Raw genomic sequence first — 12139 nt, forward strand, 5'->3', positions numbered from 1 at the left:
TTCAGATGTCAATGGGAAAGTGATTCATCTCGTTCAACGTGCCCCACCCCAGTCAGCACCCAACAACAACAACAACAATAATAATAACAACAACAGCAATGCCAGAAGAACTCAACCCCATAGTACCAACCATCGTCGCATCCACTACCACCACCATCACTACCATAGGCAGCCTCGCTTTGATGGAAATACCATGTATTTTGGGGCAATGGCCATCCCTGCTGATATAATTGAAGATCAGAGTATTGGTCAGCTATTAATACTTTTATTTTTTGTTCGAGTATGAAAATCACTGTTTACAAGAAAATTGGTCGAACATTGAAAAGTCTGTATAGAAATGGGGAGCTAGTCATTATGCTAAAGTTCATTTTATTAATTGTTTGTTTTTGTATGGTAATCGCGTTATCAATTTTAGTAATTTGTCCACAGTGATTTTGAACCATTTTTCAGTTTTCCCTGAAGTTGTCCTCATCTTAACAACTCAATTATTTTGTGATTTTGTATTCCAGGCATTCGAGCAACCTTACCTCAAGGCTTCTCTCGCACTCGTACACGCATTGTGCTTGCTCAGCAAATGTTGAATCGTGCACAAGAAGTTCTAAATAGATTGGAAAATCCTGATGCACCATTGCCAGATGTTGATAATTCCAATGAAGACCTTGACCTCTCTAGGTGAGCAAAATAATTTTCTCTTGGAAGTTATTCATGTTTAGTCAATATATGAAGTTTGTTTTGTATGTACTGAGTTTCATCCAGGATGCACTTTCAAATTTGTATGCTAGAAATAAAAGCAACCTAGCTGTCAGTGCGTAGAAGCAAATGGTATAGCAATGGTATTTCCCAATTAGAGTTTTCTAATCCTATGTTATCACATTTAAACAGTGAGTGAGGATAATTTACACCGTGAACATAATAGGGCATTATTGCCAGTAAGGTTTTTAACCTTTTAATGGAAAAAACCATAGGCCATTAGGTAACTCTGCTTAAGGGATAACCTATTAATTATGCCATAATTTTTGTTGAACATTAACTGGAGTATTCAATTTCAATGCTCATAGTATTATCAATTCTTCTGTATCTAATGCTGTATCTGAATAATGCTCATGGTATCTTCAATTCAATCTTTCCCTGACTGGGCTTTTCTTGAAGTTCATGTTAACCAATGCACCGCAAAGTTAGCCCTGGTATCAATCCAGTTAAATTACAGACAAACATAATGAAATGCAAAATTTATGTTTTACATTAAAATATATCTGAATATACAACCCACATGTACGTTTCTTATTACGTAGTTCATTCTTGAGTCTTTAAAAAAGAGAAGTACTTATCCATGAATTGACATATGTTTGTTTGCCATTGGGTTTATCCAAAACTTATTTGAACATATGGTGCTAGTGAGGGATGTAGATGTGGGGAGTCAAGGGAATCAGAACCCCACCCCTCTAAAACAAAAAAATATTTATTGAAAATAAGTATATGAATGATTAGCAATGTGTAAAACTATATTTTTGCAATGTTACCCCTTTATTACTCTAATGTTTTTGACCCCTCAGCCAGATCTTAATGTTAAAAGGTGTGTTCATTCTGTCAACAATCGGGAAGAAAGCAGCATCTTTAGTGAAAAGTTAATAATGATGCATACCTGTACAGCAGAAGGGCATCACCGAAAATAATCACAGTTATATTACAGTCGTACTTATTCTGATTTTGGTGGGGTGGTGGGGGTTGCCTGTTCTCAGTTTTCACATTTAATTGGTATTAAAATTAAAAGTAAGTTAGCCTCTCCAATCCAGCATGTATTTAAAATTAGAAATTGGTACAGTGACGTTTATTTAACATTTCATCGAGATAAACTTATATAATAAGATAATCTTGTGCTTGAGTAGAGTTGAGCCTCTCTTCCCCCCATAAATAGCCTACTGAGAAGTCAAATATGGTACAAAGAAATAACATCCATAAGTTTTACTTAAAAAGCTAAGGTATGTCATGTACAGTGGATCCTAATAATACAAGCACGATCCGTTCCACGGCAATTCTCGTAAAACCAAACACCTGTTTAGTGAATCATTTTTTTACAGATAAAGTAATTTAAATTACGATAATGCGTTCCATGCTGAAAAACATAAATGCGGGCAAGATATATTCAAAGAAAATTATATAGACATTATTTAGGATTGGGTCGTGGTGGTCCAGGGGTAGAGCAGTCAACCACTGACTGGAGGGCCCAGCTTCGATTCCCAGGCAAGCCTCTCTGGGCACCCTCAGCGATTCAAGCTATGTGATTTTTTGGGTACCAGATCATCCTGAGAAAACCATAACTGGCACAGGAAAGGAATTGGTCCCCTACCATGATGTGTGAATTTCACTTGCTGTCAGGTTTAGTACTGGATTAACTCCACCATCACCTATCAAACCGACCTTCCGGTTGATTACTGTGTTTATGGATTTTTTGTTTAGGATTGTGGTTCACATTCACCTTTTCATTCTGCCATTGAATGAAACCACCGAGAATGCTATTTCGATTGGTAGAAAACCAAAAAATAATCAAAATAATTAGTTTCTTATTTATGATACTTCATCCATAATTCGTTGTTACAAGAAACCTGCCAAGAGATTTTAGATTTTACCGACTTCAAAATTTTTTGAAATGCAACATAGCCATTATCATCATATCACCATTGGGTGATGCTTCTCAATATATGATGGAACTGAGAATTATAGTCTTCATATCTTTCTCTATAATGGCATGAGCCAATCTGGAATACAAATTAAATTTGCTGACCCTTCAAAATGTTGCAAAAATGCAATGCAGCATTGTCATCATATAAATTTGTAGTGTGTGTAACAATGCTGTATTAGGGTGATTCTTCTTAATGTATGATGCATTAGTTTCCCATGCTTTCACAATTCTCGTACTGTAGATGATTGTTGCTTTGCTGTTACCTCCTCCTCAGACAAACTCTCCTCCACAGCTTAGATAAGTAATAAATACATTTTATTGACCCATGGACTTTACAAGGTAAAATATTGGGCAAGTCAGAGAACTAGCTATCAGCTGTTTAGGTAATCTGAAGACTCCTGAAACTCTTCACCCTATTATAGCATTTTTTTATCAGAAAATGTTTGAAGAATTTCTGAAATGTATCCCTAGAATGAGCAGATTGTGTCCCTGATGGCAGATAGTTGAAAATTTTGATGGTCACATGAAAAGGACCCTTATTATACCATTGCAAAAGAGTGGCAGAGTAAATTTTCATCACCACTCTATCGAGTGTTATGCCCGTGTATGTAGGTTTAGTTGTTTTATATTATCCTTAACATACATACATAACTACTAAATATACAGACAAGGTAAAGTTTGAATTTTCAATTCTTTAAAATAATGTTTGCAAGTTTGCCATGGCAGTATTTTTGCTATATACCTGAGACATCTTTTTTGTACTTCTTCCTGTGAAACACAATGCAACTCCATAAGCTCTTCAAAAGTCAGCTTCTCCTTGTTCTTGAGGATAGCACACATCTTTGATGGCGACCTATTGTATGTCCTTGATAGATCAGCTATGCTGACCCCTTGTTCTCACTTATGAATGATTTCACTTTTCATTTCTACGGTTATTTTTATTCTCCTTTGCCTGCTTTCTTGCATCTTTTTCTTTTGGAACATTTTTACAACTATTCAGAAAATATTATTAAACTGCACAAAAAGTCAGAAATAACATGCCTAAACACAAGTTTACACAAATGTTCGATCACTAGCTACACTAAGATGCAAGTGAAATTTGCGTTACACACAAGCATTTACAGTTGGCACAATCACTCCAGGTATCTCCTTCTCCTCATCACTCATCATGCAAGATGTCACTTGCTAAGCGAGTTATTCTTGGGGCACAATATTTTTGATCGTCATGCGAATTACCAACTATCTGAGGTGCTCGTTAAGTGAGGTTCCACTATGTTCAGATTTAAAAAATTGGTACATCGACCAGTACACTTAACATTTTAGCCAGATAAACTTATATTAGAAGATAATCTTTACTTAAAGAGTGGAACCTCTCTTTCCCTCCCCCCTAAAAACTAACCTTTCAAAAAGTTAGTAGAGATGCTGCTCCGATTCATTATTTGTACCATTACCTGAAGTTGGCTCAGCATTGATTAAAAAATGCATTTCTGTAGTCCTGAGATGGGTGATTTAGGTGGAAGGTGTTATAGTCAAAATAAAGTAGCCATCATTAAAAGAGAAGACAACTGATAGACGAGTTCATTTGCACCATGAGGGGAATAGGTGGACAATTTGGTAGAGCTTGGATTTTCAGACAGTTGGAAGTAACTGGTGATCTTAGTCAAATTTAGAGATATTTCAAGAAAATGAAAGGCATAATATTGTAAAATACATGCGTATATGCGTTTTTATTAAATTTTGGTTTCAATATTATGCAGAACAATTTTGAAATAAAATTTTAAAAAATTTAAGAAAACTAGCAAGAAATTACAAAATAATACAACATTTTGGTAATTTTATTACTGTTTTTCTAATAGATTTTAACATGCTAGCCCTTTTGTTACAAATGAGCATTCATCCCATATTTGTTTTCATGTAGTAACTCCTGAAACAAGTATTAACACAGTCCTACATTGAACTCTGAGCCACAGAAAATGACACACATTTCTTTACCTCGAAGGGAGCATAGCAGCATCTGGCTTTTCTTCACTTCGTAGCCCAATGTTCACTATCTTCCATCTCAAGGCAAATGATATTTTTTACGCAGGTGAGAGAAGACCTCATGGGCGATGAATTGAGTGACTCCCCTCCCAGTCTGCCATCAGAAGATAACAAGAGTCAAACAGAGCTCTTTATGAAATAATTTGCTCCCAATGGTTGTCTAGGCAATCTATAAGTTCTAGAGAATCAAATCAAATAGGTGGAAGAATAATTTCATAGTCCATGTGCTTCAGCTGATTGAATCACTGTTAGCCATCCTATCAGATTTTTCCACATGACCCATGCGCTTGTTATTATCTCTTATAGTAGCAGGATTCATGGATATCCCTTGGATCATCACAAAAGGTTCCGTCTGTAGGTGCATCATGCATATTGGTCAGCATGTATACATCTCTTTTGTCTTTCCACACCATCGCAGTCATGTCTTCTCTGTTTCTTACATATATATCCCCCCGTTTTAGTTTAAATCTGTTATTTTGAAAATCTTTTGGTGCGCCACTGTGATTCAATCTGACAGACCCATAACAATTTATTTTTATTTTCTTTAGGTCGTAGAGCTTAGGGGAGGAAAAAAAATTTTCCATGATGAGTTTATTCCCTCTCCCTTCAAATCTTCTTGTCAATTTTTTCACAGTTACGTGAGTGGCTGTCATTTCTTTCATTCCATTAATTCTCACTATGTGTATCTCACTGAGTCATATAGTTTATAGCTTTTTATCCCGAATCTCTTTGTGTTTCTTTGGAATATCCTGTTTGACAATAACTCTTTTGCGAAAAAGATCATAATTCCCCCACTCCAAGGCACTCCGATGGTCTATAAAATTTCATGTAGTTTTCTTTTATCATATCGAAAAGTACCCCGATCTTCCATAGACTATCATAATTTTTATTGTTCCTGTTCAGTTCATTATCATTAGTCGGAGACTGTAAAAATCTAAGAATGTTAAGGAATCTATCACGTGTCATGATAGTTCCAGCGAAAAGTGTGAAAAACTGTTCCTTATGCATCCAGTAATATCTGAGTGAGTCTCCGTTGAATTGGCCAAAAATGTGCGCATTTCAGAATGACTTACATCAGGTTCCGCAAATGAAACACACACTTGTTTGCGGGGTACCTGTTTTTTTCTTTGACCAGTAGATGTATAACTGCTTCAAAATACAAAAAAAAACACCACCATTGATGAGCAATTTTTCATTATGTTTATTGTTCTGCAGTGTTCAAATCTATTTCACTCCCAGAAAAATGGAATCTACCATGAAAAATTTAGGTCCTGGGCTTTTGTACCCACTGCTTTGACACATTCCACGCTGTATCACTTGGTCCTGTTAATAGAAGAATATTCCATGGATAACACAGAATTATCCAAATTATTAGTAGTGAGTGAGATAATCGCAAGGCTTTTGTGTCAAAAGAATCAAGCTCAATTTTTTTGTCACCATCTTTTACTTTTGTCGTAGTATTCATTTGAAATTTGTAGTTTCTTCCTCATTTTATGGAAACAAAGGAGAACAGATATGTATAGTTTCCACAGTCTGTACCTACTAGTTACTGTTGAGTAGTTCCTGATAACTCTCAAAGTAATCTGGGCTGAAGCGACATAATTTTTTTGTGAATATCATTTGAGTTCTTATTGATACGATCTGTAAAGCATACATTTCAAGTTTGAAGATGCCACAATGTTTTGGTATTTGTTTGACAGCCATCAACAGTGAACGTTTTTATTGAATTTGTGAAAATAGAAAAAATTGGTCATTGTTATGTTGTACAATACTTTCATTTACAAGGTCTCAGCCCAACCAATATAAAAGCTGAACTGGATTAGGTGAGTCTGCTCCTTTGTTTACAACAGTAAAATATTGGGTAGGCGAGTTTAAATGAGGCCATAAGAGCTGTTGAGATGAGCAAGCGTGATTGATCAAATTAGGTGAAGACTCCAGAAACAGTGAAGAAAATTCACTAAGTGATACTGGATGATCGTCAACTGTAAGTGTGCAAGGTAGAAGACATAGTAGGCATTTCAAAAAGTGCGGTACATCGCATATTAACCAAAAATTTGGACATGAGAAAGCTGTGTGCAAGATGGGTGCTGTGTTTGCTTGCACTCTAGCCAAACCACTGTTGTGAAGATATTTCAATGGAGTGAATAGCAAAGTTGCACAGCAACAAAGCAAAATGTTTGTGCCATTTTATAGCCATGGATGAAACATGGGTCGTTACTTCATGCCCGACTGGCTACAAAGAAGGTGAAAACCGTTTCATCTGTAGGCAAGGCCATGCCATCGGTTTATTGGCATGCGTGTGGGATAATTTTCATTGGCTATTTTGGTAAAGGAAAAACCATCAACGAGGGGAGTATTATGCGAACTTATTGCAATGTTTGAGCCAAGGAATCAAGCAAAAGCGGCTGCATTTGGCTACGAAGAAAGTGTTGTTTCATCAAGACAATGCACCAGCTCACAAATCCATAATTGCAATGGCCAAAATTCATGAATTAAAGTTTGAATTGCTACCTCATGCACGCTATTCGCCAGATTTAGCCCCCTCGGATTATTTTCTGTTTGCAAACTTGAAAAAATGGCTCGGTGGTCAAAGATTTTCCAACCTTGGGAGAAGTGATGTCAGCAGTTAATGGCTATTTTGAGGAGTAAGGCAGTTCTTATTATAAAAGGGGTATCAAACTTATTGAGCATCGCTGATTAAAGTGTATGGAGCTGAAAGGAGATTATGTTGAAAAATAAATGTATATTTTTCCTCAATTTTTGTGTTTTCTTTGTTGGGTCAGGTACTTCTGGGATTACTCCCAGTTTCCCAGAAAGATCTGATGCACCAAAAATCACACAGCTTGCATGGAGCTGGGGGTGTTCAGTGAGTCCCCTTATGTTTATGTCATAATATTTGCTATACCAAAACTAGGCTAAAAGTAATTTGCTGTTAGTCGTGTAAGGAACATCTCCTTTCTCTGCTGTATTAAGATTCAGGGGGAACTGCACAATAAATTGGAAAACTAGTTTAAAAACCTGGGGGCATTGATGAAGCAAATGAGAGAGAATAACTCAAGATTTTTGTATAAGAAATGTTTTTTTAAAAGAACTCAACAGAACAAAGTTCAATAAAGAAATCTTTTAAGCATTTATTGTGGCATTCCCTAACCTTAATTGATGGTGTGTATAACTGACTAGAGCTATACATATTTGATCAAGGGTGATTCACATATCTGGGGATTTTTTTTTTTAACTCTTAGCATGGTAATAATGATGAATTATGTCATATACGTTCCCCTTTTGATTGCTCTTCCTCTGTTATCTTCCAAACAAAATCCATTTACTTTGTCTTCATCTGGTGTTCAAGTTTGGTGAAAATTTGTCCCCATTTCTCATAGCAATCTGTTAATTGTTTTCTTTTTAAAGCAATTCCAGTGGTGGGGAAAGCAGTTCAAGTGGTGGTGCAGGTGGTGGTAGCAATGGTAGTAATGGAAATGCTGCTGGAGCCCAAGCAGCAAATGGCCAAGCCAATTCTCTGTCTGGGAGTATAATGCAGGCTGCACATGCCGCCACTGCAGCTGCCATTGCTGCTGCTGTTTCAGCTGTACAAGCAGCTGGAATACCCAATATAGCTATTGTGAGAGGACCTCCTCAAGGTATAAATTTACGACTCCATTTCTGGGTTATAAATATTTAAAAATTTTAAATATTATTTATTAATGTTTTGAATGCCCTAGAGAAGTTGTTGATTGAAATGGTTAATATATTAGATCACAAGTTCACCATAGTTGTCATTATATTCCTGGGAGCTGTTGGTACATTTTGGATATTTGAAATAATGTAGTGTTATTGTGCAGTTGTTATTGTTGTTCTCAACATCTTGAATGTTATAGCAATTTTAGTAAGAACTGAATGCATGAAAAACCATGCCTGTTTTAATTTCATGGCCATCATGTTTGTGTAAGAACACTGGAAACAATGCAAAGGTATTCTCAGAAAAAGGAAAAAATTAAGGCTAATGTATTTTAAACTGTTTTAGGGTATCCACTTGCCTTTTTGTCTCTCATCTTCCCTTTTGACTAATTAATCGAAATTAGATGAAATTATATATCTGCTTAAATCTCGGTGAAAGATAATAATCATTGTTATTTCTATTTGGTTTTTATTAGTTTTAGAATTTGTTTGTCATTTAATTTTGAGGCGACAGATAGCTGAAGTCATTTGGACCATTGGGTGGGTAATTTGGTGTGGATATGATATTCAGGGAATGGGGAATGCATGGATAGATACTCGGTGTCAGCATGAGCATACTCTTAACGCAAAGTGCCAAGGGGTTTAAGGTACCATGCGGTACACTTAGTACTCCTGGAAGTGCTGTCCACTTTGCACCACAATTGGGAATCCAGATACTACTGGAAAATCCTGCCACCTCCTGGATTCAAACCTGGATGCTCTCTGTAGGGATTCAGTACATTAGCCACCAATATTGCTTGGAAAAGAAGACATCATGAGGGACATGCATTATTGCCCGTATAATATGAACATGGGGGTTTGCGGTAGTTCATGGGTAGAGTATCAAACTACTGACTGGAGGGCCTGGGTTTGATTCAGAGGGCAAGCCTCTCTGGGGACCCTTAGCTCCACCCAAGCTGTGTGATTTTTTGGGAACCTCAGCTTCCTGGGAAACCATTTCCGGCACAGGGAAAGGAACTGGCCCCCCCACACTGATGTCTGTATTTCAACACGCCGTTGAGCCTAGTCATGGGTGAACTCTACCATCACCTACCAAACTGACCATCGGGTTGATTATTGTATTGATAATATGAGAATGATAAGCTTTTGTGAAAAACAAATACAAGCATGAACAGGGTGGTTATGTTATCTTTTGAGATGCTGAACTCCTATGGTGAAGAGGTGCAGCCAGACATTTTCTAATGAAGTGAGTGTTTTGAGTATTAGGAGCTAAGATGAGGATGGTAACAGAGAAAGGAATTAAGAAGAACATAAAACTCTAAAATAAAAAAATTGAACAAATTGAGTTGCTTCAGGCATGGTGTGGTAAAAGTTGAACATAATGAATAACTGATCGTAGCACTTTTCTCTTGGATAAAACTTTTTTATATTGTTAGCTAATGATGATGCAATACATCGAAACCCGGTCATAAGATAAAAAAAAATTTTATCAAGTGGAAAAGTGTTACAATCAGTCATTCATTATAAAATCTTGAGGTATGAGAGCACATGCATATTGCCAAATTAGGTAATTGCAAATGGAAAAGGCTTTGCTTCTCAACCTTCATCAGTCCCTTGGAACTAGTTGAATGGATTATCAGCGATAAGTAGGCAATAAAGGAAAGAGTGATGTGCTAATGACACATTTTCTCTGTAATTACTTCAAGGCATAAAATTCTTTAAAGTTAATGTTTAATTTTTCTGAGTAGCTTATAATTTGTTATTGATTTATATTGGCTGTTTATCAAGCAAACTTATCTTTACTTCTAGTCCTTCCATCAGGGCCCAATGTATACCCATAAGGCTTTGTCAAGTTTTTTAAATGTCAAGTGATATCGTGTGTAGAATGTTTTTTTGAGCTGCATTTGGTACTTTTCCACTTTTCTGTAAGCATAAACTAATTTTTGTTTTTAACTGCTAGAAAATTATAGTAATAATAATTTTATGACTGGACATCCTGGCTACCTTTCGTAGAATTATGTTCCTACTAATTTGGATCACCCAATACAAGTGTATGCTCAATAACTTGAAATTTATACGACTCGGAGTATTTCTCTTCTCATGAGGGTCTTTGAATTTTTGAAGTTCTCCTCTGCATCTATAAAGAGGTGTTCCACCCACAGTGTGGTGTGCTATGTGTGAAAATCAAATTTGATTGCGGACCAATGAGAACTTTTCTCATGATTCTTTCAATGGTGTGTGCAACAGGTGGTGAAAGTGCCGAGGCGGGGTCATCCGAAGAGGCTGCTCGAGGCAATGGAGCTGAAGGGCAAGCACGTGGGTCAGATGGACAGCAGAGTTCATCTGCATCTGCTCCTGCTGAAGAGCCAAGTGTGAGTGAAGATAACAACAGAAGATCCATTGAGTAAGTAATTGATTTCTTAATATTTTTGCATATTTCCCTTGGATGCTGCAAAGTTTAATTACAAAGTATTAATAACTAACTAAATTTATTTTATCATAAGGTATTTTGGCATGGACAAAATTCTGGGAAACACTCTGTGTGTGTCCCATAATGGGGTAGTCCTCAATTGCTATCTATACTTATATACTAACTATAATAACGCTCAATAATTAGAAATTCAGATAGATTCTTCTTGAATAGTGAAATTCTTGTTTAATTTTTTAAAAGGTTAGGCAGGTTGTTAAACAATTTTGTGCCCATTGATCCTTTGGTCCTTTAAATCTCATAGACAGGTTTGGTATTTTCACATGCATATCTTTACATATTCTGGTATTGTGGCAGTGATAACTATTATTCATTGTGAAGTCACTCCTCTATTTCTTAGCATAAGTCGCTGCCTAATAGATGTATACACAAGGTACAGTTAATGTTACCAAATATTAAAAAGCAGCAGCTATGAAATTAGAAATAAAAACATTAAAAATTTCTGAAGTAAAAATACTTGATTTAATACGGATGATGTTCCCCAGATTACAATGCCATAAGAAGCTACAGAGTAAAAGAAGTCATACTGTAACAGTTTTAGGGCATCTAAACTTACAGTTGTTTTAAAATTGATATCTGGTTGTAAACTGAATTGATTTTCTTACATACCGGGGACATATGTTCATTTCACTTAAAATGAGGGTTGACATGCATCCCTAAAAATTTTAAATTTTCTATTTATAGTTATAGTGCAGTGTCCCTGTTTTAAAAAAAAATATTAGATACATATTAATTTAGTTTCACATTCTTAAAATAATATGGGGCATTAATAAATGTACAATTTTAAATTTTGTGTCAGCATTGGCACTCACAGCCATGTCTTACAGGGAAGATCTACCATGCCTTGTGAAACTAGGTAGGCCGAGGTAAAGATCAATCATTCTGGAAATAAGTGTATCATATGCATTCACTCTATGTGAGGGTTTACAGTATTCCTCACGGACAATCTTCCTCAACCTCGCTTTATCCACCCTGTGCTTTTAATATTAATATAGGTTTTTTCAATTGCTAGTTAAATGAAATGATACCAGGACCAACGTCTTTCAATTCTTGGTCTAGTTGAGGACAGCCTGAATTTGCTATTTCTGTTAGAAATTTCCTTTTTGCAATTAGTTCTGTAAAAACCAGTGAAATTTGCTTTAGGGGATTACAACTTATATTTTGTGGATTGTTTGATCATTAATATAATTTTGAATAATGTCTATCATAGGGCAGCTGGAGCACTGGGGTAAAATCAAATTTTACTAAAAATCAGG

At 36.0% G+C, this 12139-nt stretch overlaps 1 protein-coding gene across 1 annotated transcript in view; it reads left to right on the forward strand.

The window, feature by feature from the left end:
- The window catches only part of LOC139690224 (large proline-rich protein bag6-B), a 42144-nt gene that overhangs the window by 858 nt on the left and 29147 nt on the right, over positions 1 to 12139 (forward strand). The window contains exons 4-7 of the mRNA XM_071587535.1: positions 6 to 248; positions 510 to 672; positions 8129 to 8358; positions 10643 to 10799. Coding sequence (XP_071443636.1) covers positions 6 to 248; positions 510 to 672; positions 8129 to 8358; positions 10643 to 10799 — 793 coding nt within the window. The remainder of the gene's footprint in view (positions 1 to 5; positions 249 to 509; positions 673 to 8128; positions 8359 to 10642; positions 10800 to 12139) is intronic.

The sequence above is a fragment of the Hetaerina americana genome, unplaced genomic scaffold (genome assembly GCF_022747635.1).
Source record: "Hetaerina americana unplaced genomic scaffold, ioHetAmer1.1.p SCAF_3, whole genome shotgun sequence".
In the NCBI taxonomy this organism is placed as follows: Eukaryota; Metazoa; Arthropoda; class Insecta; order Odonata; family Calopterygidae; genus Hetaerina; species Hetaerina americana.